The sequence below is a fragment of the Lissotriton vulgaris genome, chromosome 2_1 (genome assembly GCF_964263255.1).
Source record: "Lissotriton vulgaris chromosome 2_1, aLisVul1.2, whole genome shotgun sequence".
Classification (NCBI taxonomy): Eukaryota; Metazoa; Chordata; class Amphibia; order Caudata; family Salamandridae; genus Lissotriton; species Lissotriton vulgaris.
In genome coordinates, this window is record NC_141687.1 from 1,322,245,343 (window position 1) to 1,322,272,006 (window position 26,664).

Below are 26,664 nucleotides of genomic sequence, written 5' to 3' on the forward strand. Positions count from 1 at the left end.
GGCTGTTGGCCAAAGGTTGATGATCCACCTATATATTAGCGTTCAAATCCCTAAATCAACACACCATCTTAAAGGTTTGTCTGATTTATGTGCCAATACCACAGGGGGAAGCCATTCAAAACTCCCTATTGGTTCAATGATTACTAATTTGCATAGCTACGCAAGTTCTGTTCTCAATTCAGATTCTAAACCCAGAGGTACCTTGTGTGTCTTACGCATAACTGCTTGGTCATTCTTTCAAAACAATCGTGTTGAAAACTCTACAATTTCCCTAACTCTTCCTTGACCATGTCCGTATACTTGCCTATTCATTCTCACTCAGATGGCACAAACAGGAGAAACTGGGATGATAACGTTTTTTTACCTAAAATTACTATATCAAGACAATTTAGGTCTAATATTGTGTTCAGATTTCTTTGATCATCCCCGATTGGAACCATCCTTTACAACATAAACTGTTCCCCTTCTAGAACTGCACTCCATTTCCAATATGGCATCAAATTTACCATCCAGCTTTACTCTTTTCTCTCCATATGCAAGTTTCTTGATGCATGATTCAAGAAATTGTCTATTCAAATTCAACAAAATCCTTTATATTAAGAAGTCTAAAAGGGGAACCTGATTCTGCCATGAATTTGACAATTTTTATTGTTGGCAGCTACCTCTCACACAGGAAGCTTCCTTCTGTGAACATCATACATAGTATATTTCTACAACTTCCTCCCAACCATGCTCTGTCGAAGACCACATCCGTAAGCAATTATCACATAAGTTTCATGACTTTACCATTGCAGAAGTATGGGGTTTTAACCCAGGTGCTGACCTAATCACACATGCAAAGTGACCTTATTTTCTGCCCTTGAAGCTAGTCTGATTAACAGCACCACTAAACTTAGCGTTTCCCAAATGTAACTTGCTACCACACCGAAACACAACATATACTGGCACATGCATCAACATAGGCTTTTGCGATTCCTTAATTGAGATTATTAGACTTTTGCGATTCCTTAATTGCGAATATTAAGGAATCGCAATTAAGGAATTGCAAAAGCCTATGCATGTAGGAATCGCTATAAAAATAGCGATCGCCACACATTCCTTAATAGAGACTCGCAAATTATGAGACGCAATTAAGGAATGCCATCACATTCATTCCTATGGGCCTCCACGCCCATGGGAATGAATTGGATACAGTGGGTTCAGTTGAGGGTTTTCTCGTATGCAGGAAGAACAGCGCCTTGACTGGTAACGGTAGATATATAGTGAAAAGCAACAGTAATGGAACGGTGCTACAAAGTCAGAGTAGATCCCAAAATCTCTGCAGGGAGTGGCAAGGGCCCACTCAGTAAATACAACAAAAGTCCTGTGCACACGTTATGGTAGGTATATGTAAATGTCATAACAAGCGAAGAACAATTCATAGTTAATTAAATTAGATAGACACATATTAATGTTTTTTTTTTTCAAAATTGAAATGTATTAGGCCTTCCTTTCTGGAAGGGTGACATCAAAGAAAACAACCAGCCGACACGTGTTTCGTCACGCCGGAAATGAGCCCATGACTCTTCAGGGCTGTATAATGTCAATGGGTAAAGGTTTGTGTAGCCGGTGATAATTCCTACCCGGCATTAAAGGGTATGTTTAAAGTACCAGTGAAGATGTATCAGTAAAAGCACGGGGGACGGGTGCGTACACCCGTCCAACCAGCAATCTGTAGTTACGCAAAGGAGAGACGGGTAGTGTCTTCCTCGGTGCTGGAGGCATTAATTTGTGTCTACCATGTTCAATTAACTACGAATTGTTCTTCGCTTATTATGACATTTATATATACCTACCATAACGTGTGCACAGGACTTTTGTTAAAGGAATGAATTGGAGATTGCATGATCAATTTACGAGTACCAGTACGTACTGGCAACTTGCTCATGCAATTTCAAGTGTGTCAAAATGACACCCTTTTGCACCCCTGTAATGGATCTGTGCACATATGTTACACACACACATGCCCTAAGGGCATGTGTGTGCACAACATGATACTTTGAAAAATTTACAAAAGTGCATTTTTCAACGTTTTTGCAAAATACTGTGAAGTTCAACTTCATGGTAATTTGCTCCCCCTATTAGCGAAATCGCTATGTACTTTAATGCATTGCATTTAAGGAATCTTAATTTGGGATTCATTAAAGGCAATCTCAATTAAAGTTATCGCAATTTAGAGATTCCTTAAAATTCAGAGTTTTGCATTTGGAATGATGCATCCCAAATACAAAAATACCGGTGGCAAAGGGGCAGATTCTGAGAATCTGCCAGTTTGCGACCGTTTTTTTTTTTTTTTTTGCTTTGATGCATGTGGGCCATAGTTCTTTTCACTGTTAGACTTGGTTTTGAGATTTACTGGTTTCTGTGGAAGCTTTTCACCTTCCATATTACATTTCCTCTTTTCTGAATGTTTAATAATTTATCTCACAGGATCTGGTGGTACCGCTAATCTTTCATACACAGATCAAAATATTCAACGTCTATAGCTAGTGCCAAGGCTGTTTCCAAATCAGGATCTTCCATACTGGAGTCTCTCTTGGACCCTACTATTTTTTGCTTCTTTCTATCAATTGGCCGTGAATAATTTTATCATTAACATCTCAATAATTGCACCACAGACAGAAGTGTAAATGCAGCCACGAAATCAATGTACTCTTCAGTAAATTGTACATGTTGTAAACCTGTGTGATGGCCCAACAGTGTTTTTTATTTGGACCAAGTCTTTTATCAACAGTTCTGATAATGGACGCGTATTTGTCCATAGTATTAATGACCTCACCAGATGCAGTACGGATGTTGACAACGTCTAGCGGAGGTGTTTTTAAAGTGCTCCTTCCTTCTGGACCCAAAGTGTTTTTTGTTTCTTGGAAGTGTTTGTCGATGGCCTCTAGATATTCCTCAAATACTTCCTTCCATTGTGGGCAATTAAGTGGAGGAGTGCCTGGAACAGGTAAAGAATGGTGTAGGAGCTGCAATTCTCTCCAGGAGTATGGCCTAGTGTGGGTGAGTTGCTGCCATCCTTCAGTATGCAACTACCTGTCATAAAGTATGGTACACAAATATTGCAGAGGTGTGCCTGTCACCGTGAGTGCAGGCTTTAAATGTACACATTCAGCAACACTGTGAACACTCATCTGGAACTGTTTAAGTAAATGTTTGGGAATTAAATTCTTTCTAAATTGCTCACAAATGGCTGCCAAAACATTGCGTCCATGAAGCCTTTACATTAGGTTGGTGACAAACTTAATGCCAACCTCCTTAAAATGGCCAGAGGCATAGCACACAGTTTTCTATGTGCAGTTGAGGATTAAGTCCATTCCAAAATGGTCGCTAAGGGCGTTATGTATGCACAAAAATGTCGGTTTATAAGGGAATTATGGCCAACTCCTTGCTCTTGGGCCGGCTCTTGAAACTCTAAAATCCTCCTGAACATCAGCAACATGGCGGAGCAACATTCGCAGCAGGGAAATTCAGTCGGGACTGCTGCCTAACGCAAACATCCAGCACACAACCAGAGAGAAGCGGTGCGTTACCAGGAAATGGAGCGGACCAGGTGCTGATGGCAAATAATTGCCAATGAAGAGAAGACGGTACCAAGTAAGGGAACAAGTTTATTTTTCAACCACCACCAACTAGGTCACCACAGCAGCTGCCTAGCCAGAAACCTTCTTGCCACAACATTCTCCAGTTACTAGGTGTTAGACCTGACATCATTGGCTTGAGTCTCTCCTCCATTTTTTCTGTTTGCCTCCACTGTGTTACGATGTTTTGCTGGTATATGCTTTGGGCGCCGTGTCACTGCTGATCAGTGCCATAGCGCAAGTGCTCCCTATGTTAAAATGATGTATCTATTGTATCCATGTTTGGCTTGTTTTGGTTTACTGTCAGTCCCTAGTCTAGTGCACCAGGAGTGCCGGGGCTTGTAAATTCAAATGCCGCTCGTGGGCTTGCAGCACGTGTTGTGCCACCCACAGGAGCGGCCTTGTAAAAGAATGTCTACGGGTCGGTCATTGCGAGACCCACGTGCAGTCTTGCACTGTCACGTCGGCTGCGCAGGTATACCTACCTGCCAGCCCCTCCAACCTTCCCTTAACTTCATGTTAGTCACCCCTATGGTAGGCCCGTGGGCAGGGTGCATTGTAAGTGTAAGGTAGGACAAGCCTGACCAAGTTGGCATGTCCTTATAGTGAAGCGCCGCCATCTTAGGGCTTCACTATTGCGAGGTAGCCTGCTCCCCGTTGGATAGAATGGGCCGCCGGGATTGTTAACGCGATAATCCTAGCTGGCTCGGGGAGCATGGTGCAATGTCGAGTTTGGTATCCCTGAACTCAGGGTTTAATTACGCATCCGTTGGTGTGGATGGTTTTTGGACTCTGGGTTCGAAAATAGCACTTTTAGAAAGTGTCTATTTTCTTGTCTAACCATATCTGGTCTCTGCTGGTCTTGCGTGTATGTGACAGGAGCTGGGTGGCTCCAAGAGGTCTGGATGAGTCAGTGTGGGATGAGTGGGACATTACGTTGAGAGTAGGGGGAGAGTAGTTGTTGATAGCCTGCCTTGCCTGATACAATGCTGGCTCCACCTCCTGCCGAGCGACTGATGGCTCTGTACCTGCCATGGACGATCCTGGCCCCACCTCCTGCCAGGAGGGCGATAGCTCTGCTCCTGCCAGTGTCAATGCTGGCTCCACCTCCTGCGGGGCGTCTGAGCACCCGGCCCGGCTCAATGAATAGGCCAGGTGCTACTGCCTAGCTCCACCCACCACAGACCCAGGGTGTTGGGAAACCCCCGGCATGGACAAAGGGATCAAAGACGAAAAGGGGTATAAGAGAAGGACCCCTGAACCAAGAATTTAGATCACTTCTGACAAGGAACCCTGTAACCAAGGACAAGAAGCCTGCTGATCTAAAGGACTGCTTACCCCTTCTGCCAGTGTGCTGTTGTTGGGGGAATCCTGCAGTGCTTCTTTATTTTTGCCAAGGAACCAGGAGAGAGGAACTTTGTGTGTACTCTCACGCTTGCTAAGAAAATCTCCAAGGACTGGAAGAGTGCCAGTCTCCTGCCGAAGTCACAGGGCTAAAGGACTTCACCTGCTAAAAAGTGCTATCCGCTGGAAGTGTGAATCCAGCACCTCTGAAAGAGCCAGCAACCACGACGATCGGACGCTGGGCCCGACCGACGCCAGCAGCAACGCCAGTGAGTAGGAGTACGGCTCTAACTCCAGAGGACCTCGGGTCTGCCCCGCTGCTGATCGCATCAACCGTGTGCCCCTCGACGCCGTGAGCGCTGCTCACTCTGTGCAACTGCATCAGCGACAACGCCTGCTGAGGCCTGATCGACACCGAAGACGCGACGCCGGATTGCTCGACGCCGCTGATCATCGTGTGCTTCATTTTCCTAAGGTACTGTGTTGTTGGGGGTCCGTGTGACTCCAGGCCCGACGCAGCGCTCCTCGCGGTCGACGCCGAACCTGTGGATTATCTCTGCCCAGCGTTGTGTAGCTCCCGTGTGAGTTACCCTGTTGCTAAAGAACTGTGTTTCCAAGAAGATTTGCTTGATATAAAAGACTCTTGTGCTAAAGAAGAACTACCTTTGAACTATCCTTTTTCCTTCCTAAACGTATTTATTCCGATTGTGTACAGTTTTGCCGTTATTTTGGTCTTGTGCTAAGCCTTATATAAAAATACTTATTTTTATAATACTACGGTGTCGTGTCCATTTGTAGTGTATTCACTGTATTACTGTATGTGGTCGTAATTGCTTAACACACAGCCTCTGAGATAAGCCTGTTCTGCTCTGCCAAGCTACCAAGGGGGTGAGCAGGGGTTATCGAAGGGTGTGATCCCCTTGCCCTGACTAGAGAAGGAGTGTCCCTATTTGTCAGAAGTGTATACCTCTGCCAACTAGAGACAGCCGGTTCTAACACTAGGTAACATTAGTATTCCACAATACCAACCCCACTCCACCAGCTGCAGAACCCAAGCATCTTTGACAGCTAAATGCCTGAAGCGAAAGAAGGTAAGTAGATGAGCTCCTCTCTCTGTGTAATTCAGTGCTGAGGAGAGTATTCTTTTAAAGGGGCTTTTAGACTATTGTTCCTTTTTTTGCACGTTTCAAACTCCCACACCACTAGCAAGCTTTGCTAGTGGTGTGTGGATTTTGAGGATGCAAAGAGACAAAGGGAAATATACAGATCAGGGAATGGAACTGCTTCCCAAGCTGCATGTGAATTAGTTTTAAATAAAAGGTCTGAGGTGTAATGTAGTAAAGGTAAAAAGGCTAGAAGAAACACTTCTGTCATGGGACAGAGAAATGAGAAATCTGAATAGGCCTGGAGCTGCATTACAGATCTTGCCCCAGGAAAACAGGAGTTTGCACCGGCTTCTTCCACCCCAGGGCACTTTGGTGTGATGCCCCTTATGTAATACAATGTGCCATAGCATACATTTTGCACCGGCACCATCACAATGAGTAATTCCCTCAGTCAGTCAGTCAAATACATTTTATTCGATTAATTAAAATCATAAAAGACATTAATTTACATACAAAAAATTGAGCTATTCATATATTTACAAACTCGGTGCAAGCCCCTTTAGAACAAATAAGCTACAGTTAATCAAGTTAAAATCAGAGTGGTTATTAAAAATCGATCAGGTTAATACATTTAATGGCACATTTTTCATTTTAATTCTAAATGCCGCAACTAGAAAACTGGCTACAAAAAAATGTTGCGGGTGCTACTCAACATCTGAAGATGAGTGAGAGCAGGTCTGACTTGAATAATGCCAGCCTCTCTCAGGATTGGTAGCAGATATGTTTTCCTTATTCCTGAATAAAACCCGCAGAACATAATGAAGTGCATTGTATCTTGTTGCGAAAAATTGTCGCAATTGCAGGGCGGGCAACCTTCTGGTTTGCCCCATGATTGATAAGTACCCAGGAAATAATGTATCAGGTTGAATCTAAATTTCGTCAATAGGACTCTATGAAAGGGTTTGGTCACTATTTTTAGATATGGCTCGAGTGAGGGAGAAATTGAAAGCATATAATGCGATCTAACTGTCGGTTTCAATAATTCCTGCTCCTCACGAGCCACTCTAGTCCTTTCTGCAAAGTGTAACTTGATCCAATTAACATCCTCCTTCCTAATGCAAGATGGGGTAAATAAAGCTCCGGCCGTCCTAACTGTTTGAATGTTTTTCTCGGATATTCTAGCCAGGGTACCCTTTAGCATGATCCAATGCCACAACATCGCTCAAAATAACATCAGTTATTTCTTGGTTGAGCCATGTTTTTACCCAGAATATTAATGGGGCTATTTTCAACTTATCTGTAACCTATTCCAAGCCTACCTCTGAGTGGATCAAAAAAGTAGGGGTAGACTGGGAATCTCAGAAACCTGTTTTCCACTATTTGAACCTTTTCATGAGATACGTAGCCCCATAAAGAAGAGCCATATGTGGCAATTGGGATGCATTTTGTGTTGTATAATTTTAAAAGGGCCTCCATGGGCCTGGCCCCCAACCGTTTTGAAAAGCCCATAAGAGCCGACTTAGATCTTGCCACCAATATGCTCTTGGCCTTAATTTGAGGGCCCCACGTACCCTTCTCATCAAAGAGAACCCCTAAATAGGAAAATACGGGAACCCTGGAGACCATCTCACCCTTACACAAAGATTTTAGATTTATACTTTTTTCTGTGATGACCAACCACCATTGATTGGGATTTTTTTGCATTAATCTTCAGATCCAACCGATCCATAAAGACCCCGAATAGGTCCAACCGTCTCTGTAGGCCCACCCCAGTACGAGCCAATAAGACTGCATCGTCCGCGTATAGGAGAGCCGGTATTATTGCATCTCCTACACGCGGTACGTCCACCCCTGGTGCATACAAGTGATTTCCCAATCCATTAATATAAATAGTAAAAAGGAGAGGGGCCAGAATACAGCCCTGTCTCACTCCCCTCTCTGATTTAAAGTAGCTTGTACACCTGCCCTCTTTAGTGACCCTGACCGTTGCAAATAACTCCTGGTGAAGGGACGCCATGAAGCTTACAAGTGAAGGGTCAATGCCAATCTCCAAAAGAATTGGCCACAACTTGGCCCTATTCACCAGGTCGAAGGCCGAGGAGAGGTTGATAAAGGCCAGAAATAATGACCCCTCCTTCGCAACAGTATACTTGGAAATTAAGAGATGCAGGTTTGAACACTGGTCCAGGGTACCTCTTTTCTCTGAACCCATATTGTAGGTTTGACAAGACCCCAAGGCTCTCTATATTATCCCTTAGTTTAAACAATAAGAGACTGCCTAAAATTCTAACCGCAGAGTCTAGCAGGGAGATGGGTCTGTAACAACCGGGATCATCACGCTGCCCCTTTTTAAAAATCGGTACGATGATTGAGGTGGCCCATGAGGCAGGGAAAATGTTACCATTAGCAGCATAAAAGACATTTGTTAAAACCTTAGCCCAACGTTTGGGTGAATGTCTATAAAGATCTGCAGGGACTCCATCCGGCCCCGGGGGCTTATTTTTTGAGGTCTCTAAAATTGCTCTCTCTACTTCGTCATGATTAAAAAGTAGGGGCGCGGACTCTGGCACCAACAATGGAACACTTGGGGAGCCGGAATCCGAGTCACCATAAACTTCCTTAAAATGAAGAAGCCATTTGTCGTCTGGAATGACACAGTCCATAATTGTATTTTCTGATTCAGAGAAAAAAGGCTGGTTTATCGTTGCCTAGAACTGACCACTATCTCGCAATATATCAATTGAGAATAGTTTTTCCCATGCTGCCTTTTTTATGTCATTTTTCCATCTGGTGATTGTTTGTACGCCCTCTTCAGATCAGCAACAAGTGCCTTATCTCTTGGGGTGTTAAGTACTTGTGCGAGGGCCCTATGGGCCCTCGAGCAATTAGAGTCAAAGCATCTAAGTTGATTGTTGCCCCCATGACGTGGTTTGGTGGTCAAGTCATTCGAGATATGTGCGCATATAGTCTCGAAGGCCCCCATAATTTCTTGATTAGTAGCGCTGGAGTACTGGCAAATCGCCATATTACCCTCACTTTTAGGCAGCAATTCCTCAAAAAAAGTTTTGGGTACTACTTTTGCTCACTTAAGCCTTCTCCTTTGATTCTTGGGGAGTATAGCGGGCCCCACCTGAGAAGAGCTGTTAATGCCCATGGGGTCGCCCCAGCACAACTCAAGCAGCACCGGGTTGTGGTCGTTGTATATCGAAACGATTACTTTGTAGATCACAGCCCTATGTATGATCCCAGGCGTCATAAAAATATAATCTATCACGTGCCGGGGTCAGTATCCTTATAGGTAACTGCTCTTGCCTCCCCCTCAGTATGGCTTGATTCAAATACATTAAAATTGGCCAGAAACTCTTCGAGAGCCTCTCCTGGCCTTGTGTGCTCAAAATGGGAAACCACTGAGCCAATTGGGCCCTCCTGCGTAACATAAGTCACTACAGGGATGAATGTTAAAATCGTCCATTAAAATGAGCTCGAAATTAGTGTTATGATTTTGACTGAAGTTAAATAAAAAGTTTTCCAGAGAGGCAATGTGTTGAGTGCCATCGTCCCTCTCCCAGGAATTATAAAAGTTAATTAGGATGATTTTACGGGTAGAAGAGACTACCCATTCTACTATTAAAAGATTTGGCGAACCAACCTCTACCACGTTTAATGTCCTCATAAGTTTTAAGGAGAAAAGGGAGATAAGACCACCCTTTGCTCTGCCTGCAGTGCTTGGGATGGCCGGAGCGACAAAGCTAATAAAACCATCCAGCCAGAAGCTGGCGGAAGGGTCCCAAGATTCCTGTATAGCTATTATATTGTGACTAGCTATAAAGTCCACCCAAGCTGTGTCTGCTCTCTTCGCTCTAATCCTGGCCACATTCCGGCTGATGATTTTGCAACCCGCTGTCACATCAGGGTTAGGGGCACTAAGCGCGACAGACCGAGTCGGGGGTGTCTGTCAATCATTTTCTTCCTTGTCTGAAAAGGGAGCAAAACGATTGCTCAATACCGGCCCACTACCCTCTAAAGATGTATAAGTCGTCTGGGGGTGGGAGGCCGCCGAAACACCTTGACCCGCCCATCGGAGGCTGTGGGCAACGTTTTCCAGATGGCCTTACGCCTCCAAAGTCTGTTCTCCATGCCTTTTTCATGGCTGGACGACGTGCTCCATAGGGTATATATGAGGGTGGGTAGAAAAATCCTAAAGGGACCCGTCTCATTTGCCCTGTTTGTGAAATTTCAAAACCATCCCAAAACAGTATCTGCCAGATCTGGACTATTAAAATTAACTACAATGCAGTCCCCCTCTGTTCTCTTTGGGCTCTTCCCAATACAAACCACCCTTCTCGCCATAATAATCTTGTTAGAAATGTTCATCCCTCCGCTGCAGGTCTCAGCACACCATACTCTGACCGTGTTCATCAAATCAGTAACTGATTCTGACTCTCCCTCTTGGAGAGGATCAACTGCAGTAAATGTAGCAACCAAGGGAGCAGCATCCGGGGGCAGATCCAGGATCATTTGACATCCCCTGGCCTGCGTAATGATAACTGGGCTTGGGGGCTCTAAGAGGCTATCTGGGGGGACCTAGCCTTGGGTGAATGGTGTTTATAGTTGTGGTCCCTGTATGAGAGTCCCGGGGCCTGCCATTATCAAAAGCCACCCCATCTATGAGGGGCATGGGTACTGAGGGTCTGACGTCATCCTTATCTCTATTACATAGGGGATCAATACCCGACCTAGGGAGTTCCTGGGCTACAATAGGTTTATTGACATGTGTCAATTAAAGCACATTTCATTAATAGGCCAGCAAGACAGGTATTTAAAGTTTCCCCAATGTCTTTCGCTATATCCACTAGCAAAGGCTCAATACGGGCGTTAAACAAGGCTTCTAGCTGCTCACCAAGGTTATCATTAGTCACAGTGACAGTGTTCGGTATAGCCTCAAATTTTTTCCTCATTTTTGTGTTCTTCTTTAGTTCTTGGCCAGTAACCCCAGTACGCTGTTTCAGTGGGGGGCATCAAGGTTTACCAGGCGAGGGACCAACAGTGGGTGCAGCAATGTTATTAGAGTTTGACAACCACCTCCGGCTCTAAAGGTATACAGGGCGCTTGGTCAGTCTCAGTAATGTGTGCTATTTGTAGAGGGCGAGGGGGCCAAGCCAAGCTCCTGCTCCGCATTAGCAATTTCCTTAGTGAGGGCCCCCACTGCAGATGATAAATGGGAAATGATGGACTCCGAATGTCTAGGCACCTTGGCCTTCTTCCCTCCCTCCTCTGCATTAGTTACTTTCTTGCGCTTACCCATTTGGGAATGTCAGAGGTCTGGCCCAGCCCGGCCTCCTTTGTCCTCCGATGGCCACAGACAGCCCGCCCTTTGCCCGGGCTTAGCCAGGCGGCTGCCCGCGCGCGTCCCTCGTTGCGGGAGACCGTGGGTGTTTAAGGCCTTGTGACGATGAGGTGGGAGGAGCGTCAGTCCCGGTGTCGGCCCGCTGTATCCTGGGCCTCCGAGTCCTTCCTTTCGACCCCAATGCTGAGATGCAAATGTAGCCCCCGGTGATGAGGGGAGAGGAGCGTCAGTCCCGGTGTCGGCCCGCTGTATCCTGGGCCTTAGAGTCCTTCCTTTCGCCCCCAATGCTGCGCCTGGTTGCACAGGCGATGCGTCTCCCGCGAAGCGGGAGGCGCGAGGTGCAAATGTAGCCCCCGGTGATGAGGGGGGAGGAGCGTCAGTTCCGGTGTTGGCCCCACTGTATCCTGGGCCTCAGAGTCCTTCCTTTCGTCCCCAATGCTGCGCCTGGTCGCACAGGCGATGCGTCTCCCGCGAAGCAGGAGGCGCGAGATGCAAATGTAGCCCCCGGTGAAGAGGGGGGAGGAGCGTCAGTCCCGGTGTCGGCCCCGCTGGAAGAAACACTTCTGTCATGTGACAGAGAAATGAGCAATCTGAATAGGCCTGGAGCTGCATTACAGATCTTGCCCCAGGAGAACAGGAGTTTGCACCTGCTTCTTCCACCCCAGGGCACTTTGGTGTGCTGCCCCTTATGTAATACAATGTGCCCTAGCATACATTTTGCACCGGCACCATCACTGAGTCATTCCCTCATTTGCATGGGACCTGGCCGCATGCAAATGGGGTAACATTTTGTCTATGTACCCATGCTGTATTACAGACTGTGGCATAGAGGCAAATAATGTATAGATGGTTAACTGTGAATAAAGCAGATGTTTTTCACCCCAGGATTTTTAATGACTTGATAAGAAAATCCTTTAGCTTTGCAGCTTGATACTCCGAGCCCCTCTCTTAAGATATCTCCATTATTTGTTACCCAGCTGTAATTTTACATATCGATGTATGCAATGCAATAGGGGCCTGGTATTGTGTTTAGAAGTGGTGACCTCACAACTAGAAAGCTTGCACCCTGGTGATGGGGTGTTTGTGCCAGAATCCAGTCCACTCCGAATTGCCCCCTTATGCCAACGCTCTAATGAATGTCAGTCACCTGGATAAGTCCAATCAAATAGGCCGGATAAGCAATGTGAAGAGACCATTGTCTGATATTGGGCTGCAGGAAATTAGGGACCGCACTGACGCAGCAACCTCCCCCTCAAAAGACCTCATGAAAATACGGTTTTGGGATTTGGTAGCACAAGCTGAGCTCAGCAATGCACCAAGGTGTGAGGCTTACAAATGAGTTTATGGACTTCCAACTGGATAGTTCCCTGGAGAATTACATCGATATTATCCAGGTACCATATGACCGGAAACTACACATCAAGTCTAGCGTCGGGACACCTCCTCTGAGGTAGCTGCGAGCTCTATAAATGTCTATTACATTGGTACACTTCCTTTAAATTCATTCACAAGTAGTTGGCATTGTAATCCATTGGCAATGCGATTAAGCTGTGGACGCAACACTGCTATCGAATCTGAGCTCATGTAGTGTTTGCTTGCACAGTTTATTTGCTCCCAAGAGCGAACTGGCTAAAACCAATTTGCCAACAGCTGGGAACACGTAAACCTGAAGCTAATTCCAAATTTTAAGATCAGACGGGAGACCTCTGTTTGCTTGCACTGTTGCCAAATTTCTAGGACACGTGTGGTATTGGGAGAAAAGTGCCAACGTTTAGAATGCACTAATTTTACCATATGATTGAAGATTGTACATTTTCGCATTTTATCTCCAGTAGACTGTTTTATATTCTCCTTTCTTTTTTAGCATTACTTATCAGGGCCTGTTTTTATTTCTTTCTGTAGATTTTTTAAATACGATACCAGTTGACATCCTGCTACTGTACCCTGAGTGTTATCGTGTTCTTGCATTATCTGTCTGCTCAATGAAGATTTTAAAACTCTTATGGCGTGTATGCCGAAATAAATATTAAACGTAAACGGGTATTTGTGTTCAAGCATTGTCAGTAAATGCTCTAAACATCTGTCCCATTTCCAAGCATAGGAAATTGATGTGCTCAAAATTGTTTTACCTTTAAGGTGACCTGTATTTGTTCTTTTTCCTTCAGAGTGTTGGAATCATTGGCAGCTGTTGTCTAGTGAAGTTACTGAAAGGAAATTATGAAGCAATGTGACCTTCAAAGACCTCAATTTATAAATTCCTCCGATGGGATCCAGCGTTGTGCTGCCTACAGCAAACATATATTTACCTATTCAGTACCACTGTAATACTTAACATCTATGGAAAGCTAATGTTAAGTTGCGGACTAGTGAAAAATAAAAGCGCAATAAAATAAGACCAAATCTCCTAGTTATTTATTATTTTTGTCCACTTTTTATATAGCGTGAGCTCAACCCGAATGGTCCTGGAGCGCTTTACATGAGCACCAGTAACATTACACAAGGACACATTCATGGTTTTTGTAGGCACAGGGAGATTAAGTGATTTGCCCAGAATTACAGGATGTTGAGCCGACGCCGAGCAAGACACAAGTCGAGGGTACATGTGGGTGGACGGCGTCCATCCTGCTAATAAGTTTGACCCAACTGTAAAATGTGCTGAACTCGTCGGGTGTCATTTTCAAACACCGGGGCATATTCAGCAGCCCCTGCCCTGTCTTCATTCGGCAGCGACAGCAACAGTGGAGACGACTTGGTTATTTTAATTTCCAGCTCGGCCCAAAGCAAAGGCCAAATAGAAGGGCCCAAAAGGCCTCCTTTTGTTCGAGTATCCTGTCTGGGAGTTATCTGAGCCTCACTGCTAGATGTAAATGCAGTGGGGGGAAACAAAGCCACACCGCTTGTTAGCATATCACACATACTTGAGAGGCATCCTTTTGACTTTGTTCATGCCTTGCATATAAGAGATGTTAATGCACTGTAAGAATGTAAAAATATCAGATGCGATGGTCCGTCCCAGTATTTAGTGAAAAAATGTTAATGCAACAATGTTTTATTTCTTTTGTAGCATTACTCATCCTAATGTAGTGTCAGAGCTCTTTACATCGCATGTATACATTATATATGACAAATCAGACAAGTTTGTAAATCATTGTACGGGATATGTTGCATAGGACAGGGAGGGTTACAAGATGTATGGTTTACATATCATCCTTTATAGCTCACTGTGCTATATTAAAAGGATTACAGTGTTACTGCAAGTAACAAAAGGATATCTGTTAAAAGCAGTAACCCTCTTACCTATCTAAATAAAACAAAAATCTGTCATCTGAATGTTACACAATGTGCTTTGTAGGAGACACATGAACCCTCCTTTCTATTTTGAGTCCAATCTCGAACTAGACAGACACAGATCTTTCTTGCAAATGTGTTGACCACCAGAGTTATCCTACTATTATTAATCCCTCACATTTACTGGAAATACAAAGATCTCTGCAGCAGGTGCCTTTACCCACAGAAGGTATGTTAAAATTGAGACAACCCAAAAGAAGTATATATTTACTGTCCCATTTCTCCTTGTCCATTTCTTTGCAGCAGAGTTTCTAAAAAATAAATGTACAAGGTGAAGCCCAGATTTTGCATATGGGTTGTGTCACTTTTCTGGCAGAACCCTGATGCAAAATCTATTTTGGGATTTATAGTGCCACACAAATCGTGTTTGTGTGGCTTTGTAAAATAACCTAACGCAAGGCAGGTCATTGCCCTAACTTGCGGTACATTATGTATGATGGGCGTTACATGGATGGTGCTTGGATGTTAGTTTTGTTAGAAGTTCATGATGGTTTTAAGAAAGTCAAATTGTATCTGCACTGTAGCATGTCAGTCAGAAAAAGTGGCCCCTAGGCCTGAAGGTCCAATTTTCAGTCTTACCCACTCTTGTTGGAGTGGAGGACCAGAGCACCCTCCCGGGCACACGCCTGTTGCCCATCAGTGAGCAGAAGTCTGGATGCTACTATAGAAATGGCAGGCGTCCACACCACCTCTGCGGTAAACCTCACTGAAACCAGGCACGGTTGGGTGCTCCTGAATTGCGGAGTAGTTGAATCGTTGCTCTTCCTCCACAGGTAATGGCTTGTTTCTCCTTCACAGCTGCATGCTGCTGCAGAGCGACAGCTATCTCACTTCACCACGGCCCCCCCTGGCATACAGGGTTTGAAACAACCCACACAGGGAAATGAGCCCTTCAGGTCAAAGCATTGCACAGGGTGACATCCCTCTTCTAGACCGAGAAATGCACTAGGGTGACGGCCCACAATCACCATGGCCCCCACCTGGCATACGGATTTCATGGGCAGTACACAGTTTCTTTGCATTCTCTTTGTGCAATTCAGTCACTAAATGGAACATCTCTTTTTTTTTTTTTCCTCCTTCACATCAAAGGTTCATATTTTGTCTTAAATTCTTGGCTCGTGAGGTTAGAGTGTGGCTGGCAGGCAAGTCACAAAGAAATTCAAGTGTCAAGTGCATCTTATATGTGGCCTAGATTCTGAATATACATGGTGCAAAATTACAGCCTATTAAATTTAACACAAAAGAGATTTGCTTAGGATCACACAATTTGGTCAATCTGGGAACCAGGCATTGATCCCAGATTTTCTGCTTTCACATTGTTCATTTCAGTCATTCGATGGACGTCTCTTTATTTTTCCTATTTCTTCTGTTTTACATTAAAGATTAATGCTTTGTCTTTAATTCTTTGCATGTGAGGTTGGAGCGTGGGTGGCAGGCAGATGCCGCAAATGTGCATTTTTCACTTAAAATAAGGACTGACTTACATAATCGTGCTTGCTCCTCCATGACTCAAAGATTTAAATTTTGTGCAGAAGTATCAAATTCACTCACATCAAAACAATAATTGATTTCCAAACATTGAAATTATATGCTTTATTTACCAGTTTCAATTTCTAAATGTAGAAGAGCTGTTTTCGTTGAAAGGAAGACGATTTGCTCTGGTAATTCAAGAGTGCTGGATATGGCAGCCTTAAATTGTGGCAAGTTGTTACACGGCCAAGGTGTGGGTGGTCCTGTTCTAGCCCCTTCTCACATCTACCTACTGCAGCAATGTGGCAAATTTTGAAATGGACTGTATTACAACAGAGTAGCTTTGTTAAGATGCTCTTTGGTCTGGGAGATTGATGTAATTCAGAGTTTGCTATGTATGAAATGAAAGATCATGTGTGCTTAGGGCTGGCTGCTTCAGGATGAGGTTACAGCGAATAGGTGAGCTCACAGGTATTGTAAACAAGTAGGCCATTACCAGTGCACAATGTTGGCAGTCTAACATATCTAGGTAATGTAAAGTTATTATGAGCAAGGATACTCTAGTGTATATTTTGATTTACTGCTCATGGTTTGTGGTGTATCTCACTGTTCCTACATCTCCCCTCTTGGAAAGGTTTTCTATGCAAACCAGCAATATTTTCGTCTGAAGGCCAATTTTTTTCTTGAAAGTGCTAGTTTGGGATTGGATTTGCTGGTGCCTTTTTCTTCTGAGTTAACTTTTCCACCATTTCCTTCTCCTTGAAAACTGAATGGCTTGCACTTATTTTGATATGGAGCGGATACCTCTTACTGTGAAATTTATAGCCAATTTTTTGTGTTGTGGTTGTACTGATTTCAGGGTGAACTGTCAGGTTGCACCCGTGAATGTGAGAGTAGTTTAGATCCGGTTACAGCAACAATGAGAACATGAGAGATGTCTGCTGCTAAATGTGGAGGTGGTATTTTGAGGGCAGTGTTTAATTTTGTAAAAACATAAATTCAAAGTCTCAAACCTTTTCATAAGGTCCTATTGCTGAATGCCAATGTTGCCATGATTTTTTTCTTTCACTACTCCACAGTTTTCCTATCACTTTCTCCTTGTATTTCTAGCTTGTTTTATTTCATGGTCTGTTGGTGAAAAACGAACCCCATTCTCCTAAAATGAGTGCAGGTGCCCAACACAGACAAATCAAGTGGTGGGTAGGGCTGAGTAAGCATGCATGGCATAGCAGAGCAGTCTCACCTCTGAAGAGCGTGGGCAACTAAAGGAATCATATCTATGTGGGAATGTGCTGCATATGGAATATTATGCCTGGTTGAGTAGGCTAGTGGCGGAATTAGGTTGTTCAATCCTTAGGTAAAAATCTACACGCTGACAAAAGGCAACATTGTTTTAATGTGTAGCTTACAAAAGTGTTTGCCTTCTGCCTAAATGAGTATTTTCAAGCATATTCATAAGGCGCTCAAATGTACTTATGATAGACCTGCTAAACATGTGTTAGGTCTTAAGATCAGATGCCGCTTCCTGTGATGTCACTCTGATGTCAAGCACTGTCATGTCACTTGCATACTGTCTAACTTGGTTAGTCCCTCGCATTTTGGGGAAAAAATTCTTTTTTAGGATTTGTGCCCTTACACATACTAAAATCTGGTTCCAAAGTAGGCCCCTCGTTAAAATTGCCATATGCACTTGAAACCTTAATACAAGGTAAACTTGGATAACTTGGACATGTTTTTTGGTGAATAAGTAAGCAAAACAATGTTGTGGTATTTTCGACAGCTGCAAATTAACTAGCCGCTTCTAATTTGCGGCGCGCTAAATTCTGGTGATTCACTTACTTTGTGCTGGAAAAGGTGGGTAAAAAGCCTTTATAATTCTGCACAGAATAACAAAGTTTTGTAAATCTGCCAAACCCACGTACCATGCAGAATTATTTGGCTGGCAGATTCCATGTACTTCGTGAAATGCTTGCCACCCCTTGTGCTGGGCATCAATGAAGTGGTCACCAGTAGCATCTGCTCCCTCTAACTTGGCATTGGGTACACTTTGAACTGCCTTGCTACCCTGGGCTCGCAAATCATCAACAAGTGCCCTAAGCATACTTCCTGTAGGTACTTTATCAGACAGCTTTATTTGTATTGTGTTGTAACAGCTACACTATTGCTATCCTCATACAGCTAATACCAGCACTCAAGACACCTGCTGCAAGCCAACTAAATACTGCTCACTCTTCTACAAAACAAAGTCACACTATTGCCAAAGCACATTCTCTAAACTGTCTACTAATAAATGCTTGTTCACTCTCTAAAAACAAACCTCGCATCTACTACCTTCTCACTGATTGCAAAACCAAACATACTAATTGTTAGAAATGGGATTTCTGGTTGGCTAGGGTCGCCGCCTTTAACCAGGCAGAAAACACCACTCTTATCAGGGCAAGGGAGTTGCACGCTGAAGATATCCCCTGCTCACCCTCTTGGTAGCTTGGCACGAGCAGTCCGGCTTATCCCAGAGGCAATGTGTAAAGTGTTTATGCAACACACTCCCACAGCAGTTACACACTAGGCACACCACAAAAATTCAGCACAAGGTTATATAAAAAAATATCATACAAAAACAAAGAAGGATGAGGGGGGGGCCCAAGGGGAAGAGTTATTTATAGACCAAATGGTATCTTGTCCCCCAACTATACAGTTAAACACAAGAGAGATGCCACAGGTCTTTGTCTTATTCAAATCTCATGCTGAACCCTCGCAGTATTCTGCATGCATAGATAGAACCAAAAGGTTACTATAGTTGAAAAGAAGCACAGGAGATAGATAGTTGTAGATATAGTTCAAAAAGTCAGAACCCATTGGAAAAGTACCCATCAGCCCACTCAATAGTGGAACTTCGTCATCTGGGATTTCGTATTTAGAATGTGGTGTCCAAGACAGCCCTTCCTCAAAGCAATCCTGAGGCTAGCTGTGGACCCAAAGGTTGAACCTTCAACCATAAAGGATGACTGAGTTTGAGGCTGATAGTGCTCAGTTGCAGTGCTCAAGAAAGTTGTGAAGAAATGTATATAGCAGATAGGAGAAAAGGTGATCCAAGTGATTAAAAATACCTAACTTGATGTCGATAAGAAAACTTTATTGGGTTTGCCCATCAAGTTGGTATTGTTAAAAGCAGAGTGATAATAGCGAGAAAAAATGCTTTTTCTCGCTATTATCACTCTGCTTTTAACAATACCAACTTGATGGGCAAACCCAATAAAGTTTTCTTATCGACATCAAGTTAGGTATTTTTAATCACTTGGATCACCTTTTCTCCTATCTGCTATATACATTTCTTCACAACTTTCTTGAGCACTGCAACTGAGCACTATCAGCCTCAAACTCAGTCATCCTTTATGGTTGAAGGTTCAACCTTTGGGTCCACAGCTAGCCTCAGGATTGCTTTGAGGAAGGGCTGTCTTGGACACCACATTCTAAATACGAAATCCCAGATGACGAAGTTCCACTATTGAGTGGGCTGATGGGTACTTTTCCAATGGGGTCTGACTTTTTGAACTATATCTACAACTATCTATCTCCTGTGCTTCTTTTCAACTATAGTAACCTTTTGGTTCTATCTATGCATGCAGAATACTGCGAGGGTTCAGCATGAGATTTGAATAAGACAAAGACCTGTGGCATCTCTCTTGTGTTTAACTATATAAAAAAATAGCCTTTGTATTGCTCATAAAACACACTAGATCACAAGCTCTCCTCCCCCCTACCCCTCCTTTCTGGGGTTCCGCACTCCTCCTGGGAGAGACACCCTCCGAACAGAAAACTGTGAGGGCGTTGGAATAAGCTCTCCCACACAATTCTCCCACCAGTTCAGGACTTCTGCCCTGCAACTGGTCTACCAACCTAGGATTTAAACCCTCGGGTTGAACCGGGGTCAGCGGCCAGGACTCCCATCTGCACCCCCTTTCAGAGTTCTACACCCTCCCACCTGGAGTGGTACCCCTAGAAGGCAAATGGTAGGGACACTGGTTACAGGTGTCTTCCCCTCCAGGTCAGGCAGAACCTTAACCTGGCCTCCCAACCGAGGTACTACACCCTGCGGCTGAGCACCCCCTTGGTACACTAATGCCCCCCATGGGTAACGCATAACTCATGTGTTGCATGACAGTCTACCTTGTGCTGATCCCCCGACCCCTGTCCATCTAACAGTGCGCGAAGACCCCCCAAAACAGAGGTGGTGTCACCATGGTCACTCCTAGGAGGCTCGGCCCTTATGGCTGACCCCTGACCCACTGGTTCTCCCACTGGGGACTGCATCCCCCTCTTACCCCTTCATCTGGACTTCCGTACCCTCCACTCAGGAGTGGCACCGCCAGACACCACAACTGATGGAGCTCCGCTTACAGATACTCCAAGTTCTCCTGACACTAGGAGATCCTCCCTCAATGGATGTCCTACCAGTATAGCCAAGGCTCCCCACCTGGTGTTCCCCGAAGGAACCCTCCAGGCCCTCAGACTGGGTTTCGGGCACCTTGGGACACATCCCATTCTCACTCCTTCTCCGTGGAGACAGGATGTGAGACCCTAAACCCCTCCCACTACACTGAGACCTATCTGGGCTACTAAGAACCTTGCCCACCACCCTGGGCTGGTAAATACCTGAGCTAATGCTCTTAGGGTCACTCCCCAATGCCTCCTCAGACCCTCTGGCCCTCACCCAGAGGTCTGCCTCCCATGCAAGCTCCTTGGGATCAGAGAACTCACACTCCAACAGGTGTTGGCGTAACCCTGGAAAACAACAACAAAACATGTGCTCTCTGACAATCCGATTAAACAGCACTTCAAAATTGTTTGCTGTACTACCCATCACCCAAACTTCCAGTGCATCACAACATTCATCCACCAACTCCCCCTCTTTCCTTAAAGACTGGTGAGACCATTTCATACTGCCCCTGAACCTCAACCTGTACCCTTCATGTGTGACACCCTCTTACTGGGAACTAGGTACCATGAGCTGGGAGTGGAACATCCTACACTGGACTCACCAAGACCCTTTCAGTCTCTAGCTTTTTCTCCTCCACACCCAGCTGCACTAGCTCCAACCTGAGCCTTTCCAATACCAGCTGATGCTCCCTTTCGTCCCTCCTAACCACCCACTTCTCTGGGGAGAGGGAAAGGGATGGGGCACTTAACCCAGCAAGGGACTCACTCTCTATGGGGTCCTCACTATCTACTGGTGTCACTGCCCTGTCATTTTATACCTCCTGCTCAAACACTCCAGAGCCACTGCCTTCTGGGGGTGCTGGTCGGGGACCCTCCTTCTCAGACCTCTTTGACCTCAGGGTCCTCCTTCCCAGACTCCTCCCTCATGCAGTTTTTGGGATGTCCAACATGGCCTTCTGCAGTTCCACCTTCCTGGCAGACCTACTCACGTGACACCCAAGACAGAATCTTTTTAGGTCCTTCACAGTATTCCTACCCAACATCCTTACGTTACACTTTAGGGGTGTCACCAAAATTTAGAAGAGTAGGAAAACACAATTAAAAAATGACACTTTGAGGAGAAATAAAAATTCTGAAGCAATCCCCAAACCATGTGATTATCTAAATGCAGAGTATGTAGTGCAACCATGAGTCACTGTGGTACTGCGCAAACAAGTCCTATCCTCACCGCTGACCACCAATGTTACAAATAGGATTTCTGGTTGGCTAGGGCAGGCGTCTAAGCCAGGCAGAAACCACAAGTCTAGTCAGGGCAAGGAAGTTACACGCTGAAAATAACCCCTGCTCACCCCCTTGGTAGATTGGCATGAGCAGTGAGGCTTATCCCAGAGGCAATGTGTAAAGCGTTTGCGCAACACACTCACACTGACGCGACAAGCTAGGCACACTACAAAAGAAACTCCACACACGGTTATTTAAAAACAGCCTTTGTTTTACTCCTAAAACACATTAGAATGCAAATCATATATACACTGTGCCACCTGGCGCTAGGTATGACATTACAGGGGATTATATACATCACCGGGCCAATCTGGCCACTGTTATAACCATTAGAATGCACAGTTAGCAAAGCAAGCAGTAATTACTGGCAATAGTACACTCAGCATAAACACATTAGGCAAACATCTTAATCATTGGGGCACCACACTAATGCCTGCCACAATGCACATCTCAGGAGGCATGAACATCAGGACAGTACTTGGCTTTACACTCAGCATAACATAAGTAGCAGTAGTGCAGTACATCAGGCCCACCTTAGGTCTATCCCTCATCCGCTACAGGCACCTATAGTAGCTCACCACAGGGGTCCTGTCCCCCCCCAAGCCAATGTTCCCCAGCAGGGGCCCTGTCCTGGGCTCGCCCCGCAATGCCAACAAAAAGGGGTATGAGGGGTTGCAACTCACCCTTGTCTCCTTCCCTGGAGAATGACCCCGGTGCTGTCCTAAATCTGTAGCTGCCTGCAATCATGCGGCGCAGCTGTAATAATGCTGGGAATGTGCGGAAAGAGACTGCCACCTCAGCACCCACAGGAAACTCTCCCATGTCCCCTCGTGCCAGAGAACCACAGTGAGGCCCGGGACGAGGGACACTCTGTCCCCCTAGGCCAGGGGTCTCCAAACCGGTCCTGGAGGGCCGGATCCATGCCAGATTTTTTAAATAACTACATGTATCTCAATGGGGATATCCAAAAAATCTGGCATGGATCCGGCCCTCCAGGACCGGTTTGGAGACCCCTGCCCTAGGCACTCACCTGCTCACTCTGGGGTGTTCTCCTGGGGCCCCTGTGGACGGTTCCGGTGGAGCCACCACGCATCTTAATGATGCTCCGTCAGCTGCTGCTTCCTGCCAGACTGGAGCAGAACCCAGAGCGAAGTCTCCGGCCTCGACGTCTGCGGAAGGCAGTTCCACCCTTAATCAGGCAGTAGCTGCCGGACTTCCTGGTAGTTGTGACAGGTTCCTCCCTGCACCCAGTTTATGCAGCCTGCAGGGCTCTCCCCTTCCTTCTGGGAGCCCTGCCCATGTCCAGGTATCCTCCACCTGTCTTCTACTTTGTGATGCGGCTGTTCTCGACACCAGAACCCTATCCTTCTCGCATACACGGTGTAGCAGACCATGCCACTCAGCAGAGCCCCGGCTGCGTCCACCGAAGAAAAACAGTGATAGGCAGCCAGGGAGAGGGGGAGCACTTCTCTTGGCTCAGCTTCCCTCTCCCGTCTCTCAATAGCTACAGGCAAGGGTGGCCCGGTAATAAAAACAAAAGCGCTTCATACGCTCCTTCCCCCTTAGGTTATAGAACGGATGAAGGAGCACCCTTGGGTGCTCCACACACTTCCTTTAAAAAAATAACAGGAAGGATGACAGCCCAGTCCTCCTTGTGCTTCAGGCAGGAGCAGCGTGTGCAAGTAAATTCACCCGTCACAGCAGGGCATCTTATAGCGTAGAGCTGGGCCCAGTCAAGCCAGCTCCAGCAGAGTGGGGATTCCTTTGTGGCGGTTCTTCCTGACGCCCAGCAGTCCTCCCGCTCCAAGTCAGCACAAAGTTCGGTAGACATGGGGTCACAGCCCCAATATTTATATTGCACATGTCTTTTGTTCTGCCCTGGCACAGGGTTTGGGTCACAGTTAAAACCAGTTCTGGGGGGCACTTAACAAGTGCACAACAGTCCCCATTAACCGTGTAGGTCCTGGTCCCAGACATAACACAGGGGGGCGAAACCAGCATTGTACAAGGCAGGCACAGACCTATTCAGGGGCTACCCCTCCCACTACTCCAAATGCAGATCAGGCCCATTCAGCCTAGTGCTGACTCACCCAGCCCCTCTGGAGCCACTGCACCTCCCCAGCCCCTGCAGAGCCGACATGCAATACACAACCGGCAGGCACAAAGACACATAGCACACAGAAATGCCCACTTCTAAAAGTGGCATTTCTAAAATAGTGATAATAAATCTGCTAACACCATTATGCAGCATTTGCTACCACTATTCCAAGCATGCCAAACGTAACCACTCTACTCCTCATGTCCGGAATTACCACTAAAGCACATATCCGGGAATCCCCAATGCATTCCTATGAGAGGGCAGCCTCATAGTAGTGAGAAACCAAAATGGCTGGCTGTCATTCCCAGGAAATGCCACATGGTTATGGCACATGTCCTACCTTTTCTTACATCACACCCAGCTCACAGGGCTAGCTAGGGCCTACCTCAGGCCCTGGGTATATGATATACCACTTTACAAGGGACTGATAAGTAAATTAAATATGCCAAACCGCTGTAGACCAATCTTACCACGTTTACCATAGAGGGCACATGCACTTTACACTGGACAGCAGTGATAAAGTGCCCAGAGTCCTAAAACCACCAACACCAGGTCAGAAATAATACCAGGAGGAAGGCAAAAAGTTCAGGAATGACCCTGCAAAAAGGGCCAAGTCCAAGACTATTCATAACTGAATCATAGTTAGGAGATGATATCTCTCGAGTCCTGCCTGAAGCTGTTCTTCTGGCCTATCAATCACCCGAAATCGTATAGGCAAAAAATGAGGTGGCCTAGCAGTTGTGGTCAGGCAAACAATACATATCACAAAAATTGATGACGTCTCCATAAAAAATTGTGAGGCTCTTTTTACCAGGTTCAATCCTGCACCATCTTCCTCCTGAACTGCCTGCTCCTCTACAGACCTCCACCTAGCAATGCGACATTCCCAGACCTGCTTCTAGACACTGTTTTAAACCTGATAACACTACACTTTAACCTATGTGTCCTGGTAACCGCAACATTTGGTTTGACAAACCGAATATGCCCCAAACAAAAACAATTGCTGGCCTAGATGCACTGAACCTGCATCAGATTGTCCATACATAATGCTGGACTCATCCTAGATGTCACATTTCTAATACTAAACTATAACTCCAGTCACATGGTCAGACCACCATTTGCTTGCTTTCCAACATAAAACACTAAGTGACACACCTAAAACCACCTTACATGCATCCACTTGGCTACAGGAAGCTTTTGATATCCTGATACCACTAAAAATCACACAACAGAATGAAAGAAAAACAGCACCTTGGAGAAATGGAGATAAAAGACATAAAACAACTTGTTAGAAAGCTGCAACATGCCTGGCGCAAAACAAACACCAATCAAGACAAACTTTGCCTACAGACAATTAAGACTATAGAAGTCTGCTATCAAAAAAGCTAAGAAAAGATACTATTCAGACAGAATTCAAAATGCTGAATGTGCAAACAAAGAACTCTATAATGTACTAAATGAATTTCTTAAACCAAATTGTCTAGAAGGAGCTCATCCTGTTACTCAAGATTTCACAAACAAACTGGCATATCAGTACATGGCCAAAGCAGAAACGTTGGACTCGTAGTCTTAAAACAAAGACAAAGCACCAGCAGTGACCCTTCTACAAAACAAAAATCTAAGAATACTCTAAGTCAACTTCTCCATTCCTTCCAACACATTTCACGCTATGAATTTGTGGACCTGGTCAATCCAAGCAGGGGTCGAGGATGAGTCAGTCGAAGAGCCCACACCACTTCCCTGGACAGACCATGCCCTCAAGTTCCGCATCCTGTCCCAAATTCTATGCACCACCAGCCCAGCTGGTCGAAACTGGAACAGCATCACTGATGACGACTCTAACACCTCTCTCAATACCCACCAACTCTGCCATAGCAACAGCCTCCCCAAAGCCATCAATTTCAATACATTGATTATCTCCTGCCTCAACTCCCTGGCACCCCTCAGGCACAAGAAGACCCACAGCCCAGACACCAGTTGGTACATTGAGGAACTAAGACTGATGAAACGCAACTGTAAACAACTAGAGCACAATGGAGAATAAACCAGGACAATGCAGACAGAAGCATGTTCAAATCTGCCCTGAGATGCTACCACCAAATGACCCGAACCACCAAACACACTGCTCTGGAGGACTGCATCGATGACCGCACAAACGGAAGCAAAGATACATTTGCCATTGTGAAAGATTTCACCTCCCCATCGGCCACTTACAACTCGATCACTCCCTCGCAGCACCTCTACAACAATCCCTCTCAATTCTTCAACTACAAAATGAATGTCATTTATAGCAACATTAGCCCACAACTGGATCTCACAGATCTCATCAAATGCTTCCTGATCTTATCCAAGAACCAATGCTAACCACATGGCCTGTCATCACACTAGAAGAATCTGCCACATTATTCAGTCCATCCACTCAGGGCCCCCGTTGGGCCACTGCCACGTCTACTCCAGAGGACTGTAATCCATCAGTGCCATGCTCCCACCCATTCTGAATGCCTCTATCTCTTTCATGACTTTCCCAGATGCTTGGAAACATGCAACTGTCCTCCCATCACTGAAGAAACCTTTGGCAGACTCTTCAACACTTGCCAACTACAGGCCAGTCAA

General features: G+C 45.4%; 1 protein-coding gene across 2 annotated transcripts in view; it reads left to right on the forward strand.

Moving 5' to 3' along the window:
- LOC147732560 (CD63 antigen-like) overlaps positions 1-13,827 on the forward strand; it is a 75,348-nt gene extending 61,521 nt beyond the window's left edge. The window contains exon 7 of one of the 2 annotated variants that reach the window (XM_086958826.1): positions 13,583-13,827. In XM_086958826.1, the coding sequence (XP_086814952.1) occupies positions 13,583-13,648 (66 nt within the window). In that variant the 3' untranslated portion in view covers positions 13,649-13,827. The remainder of the gene's footprint in view (positions 1-13,582) is intronic. The other variant, XM_086958827.1, reaches the window with a different exon arrangement.
- The last annotated feature ends 12,837 nt before the right edge of the window (positions 13,828-26,664 follow it).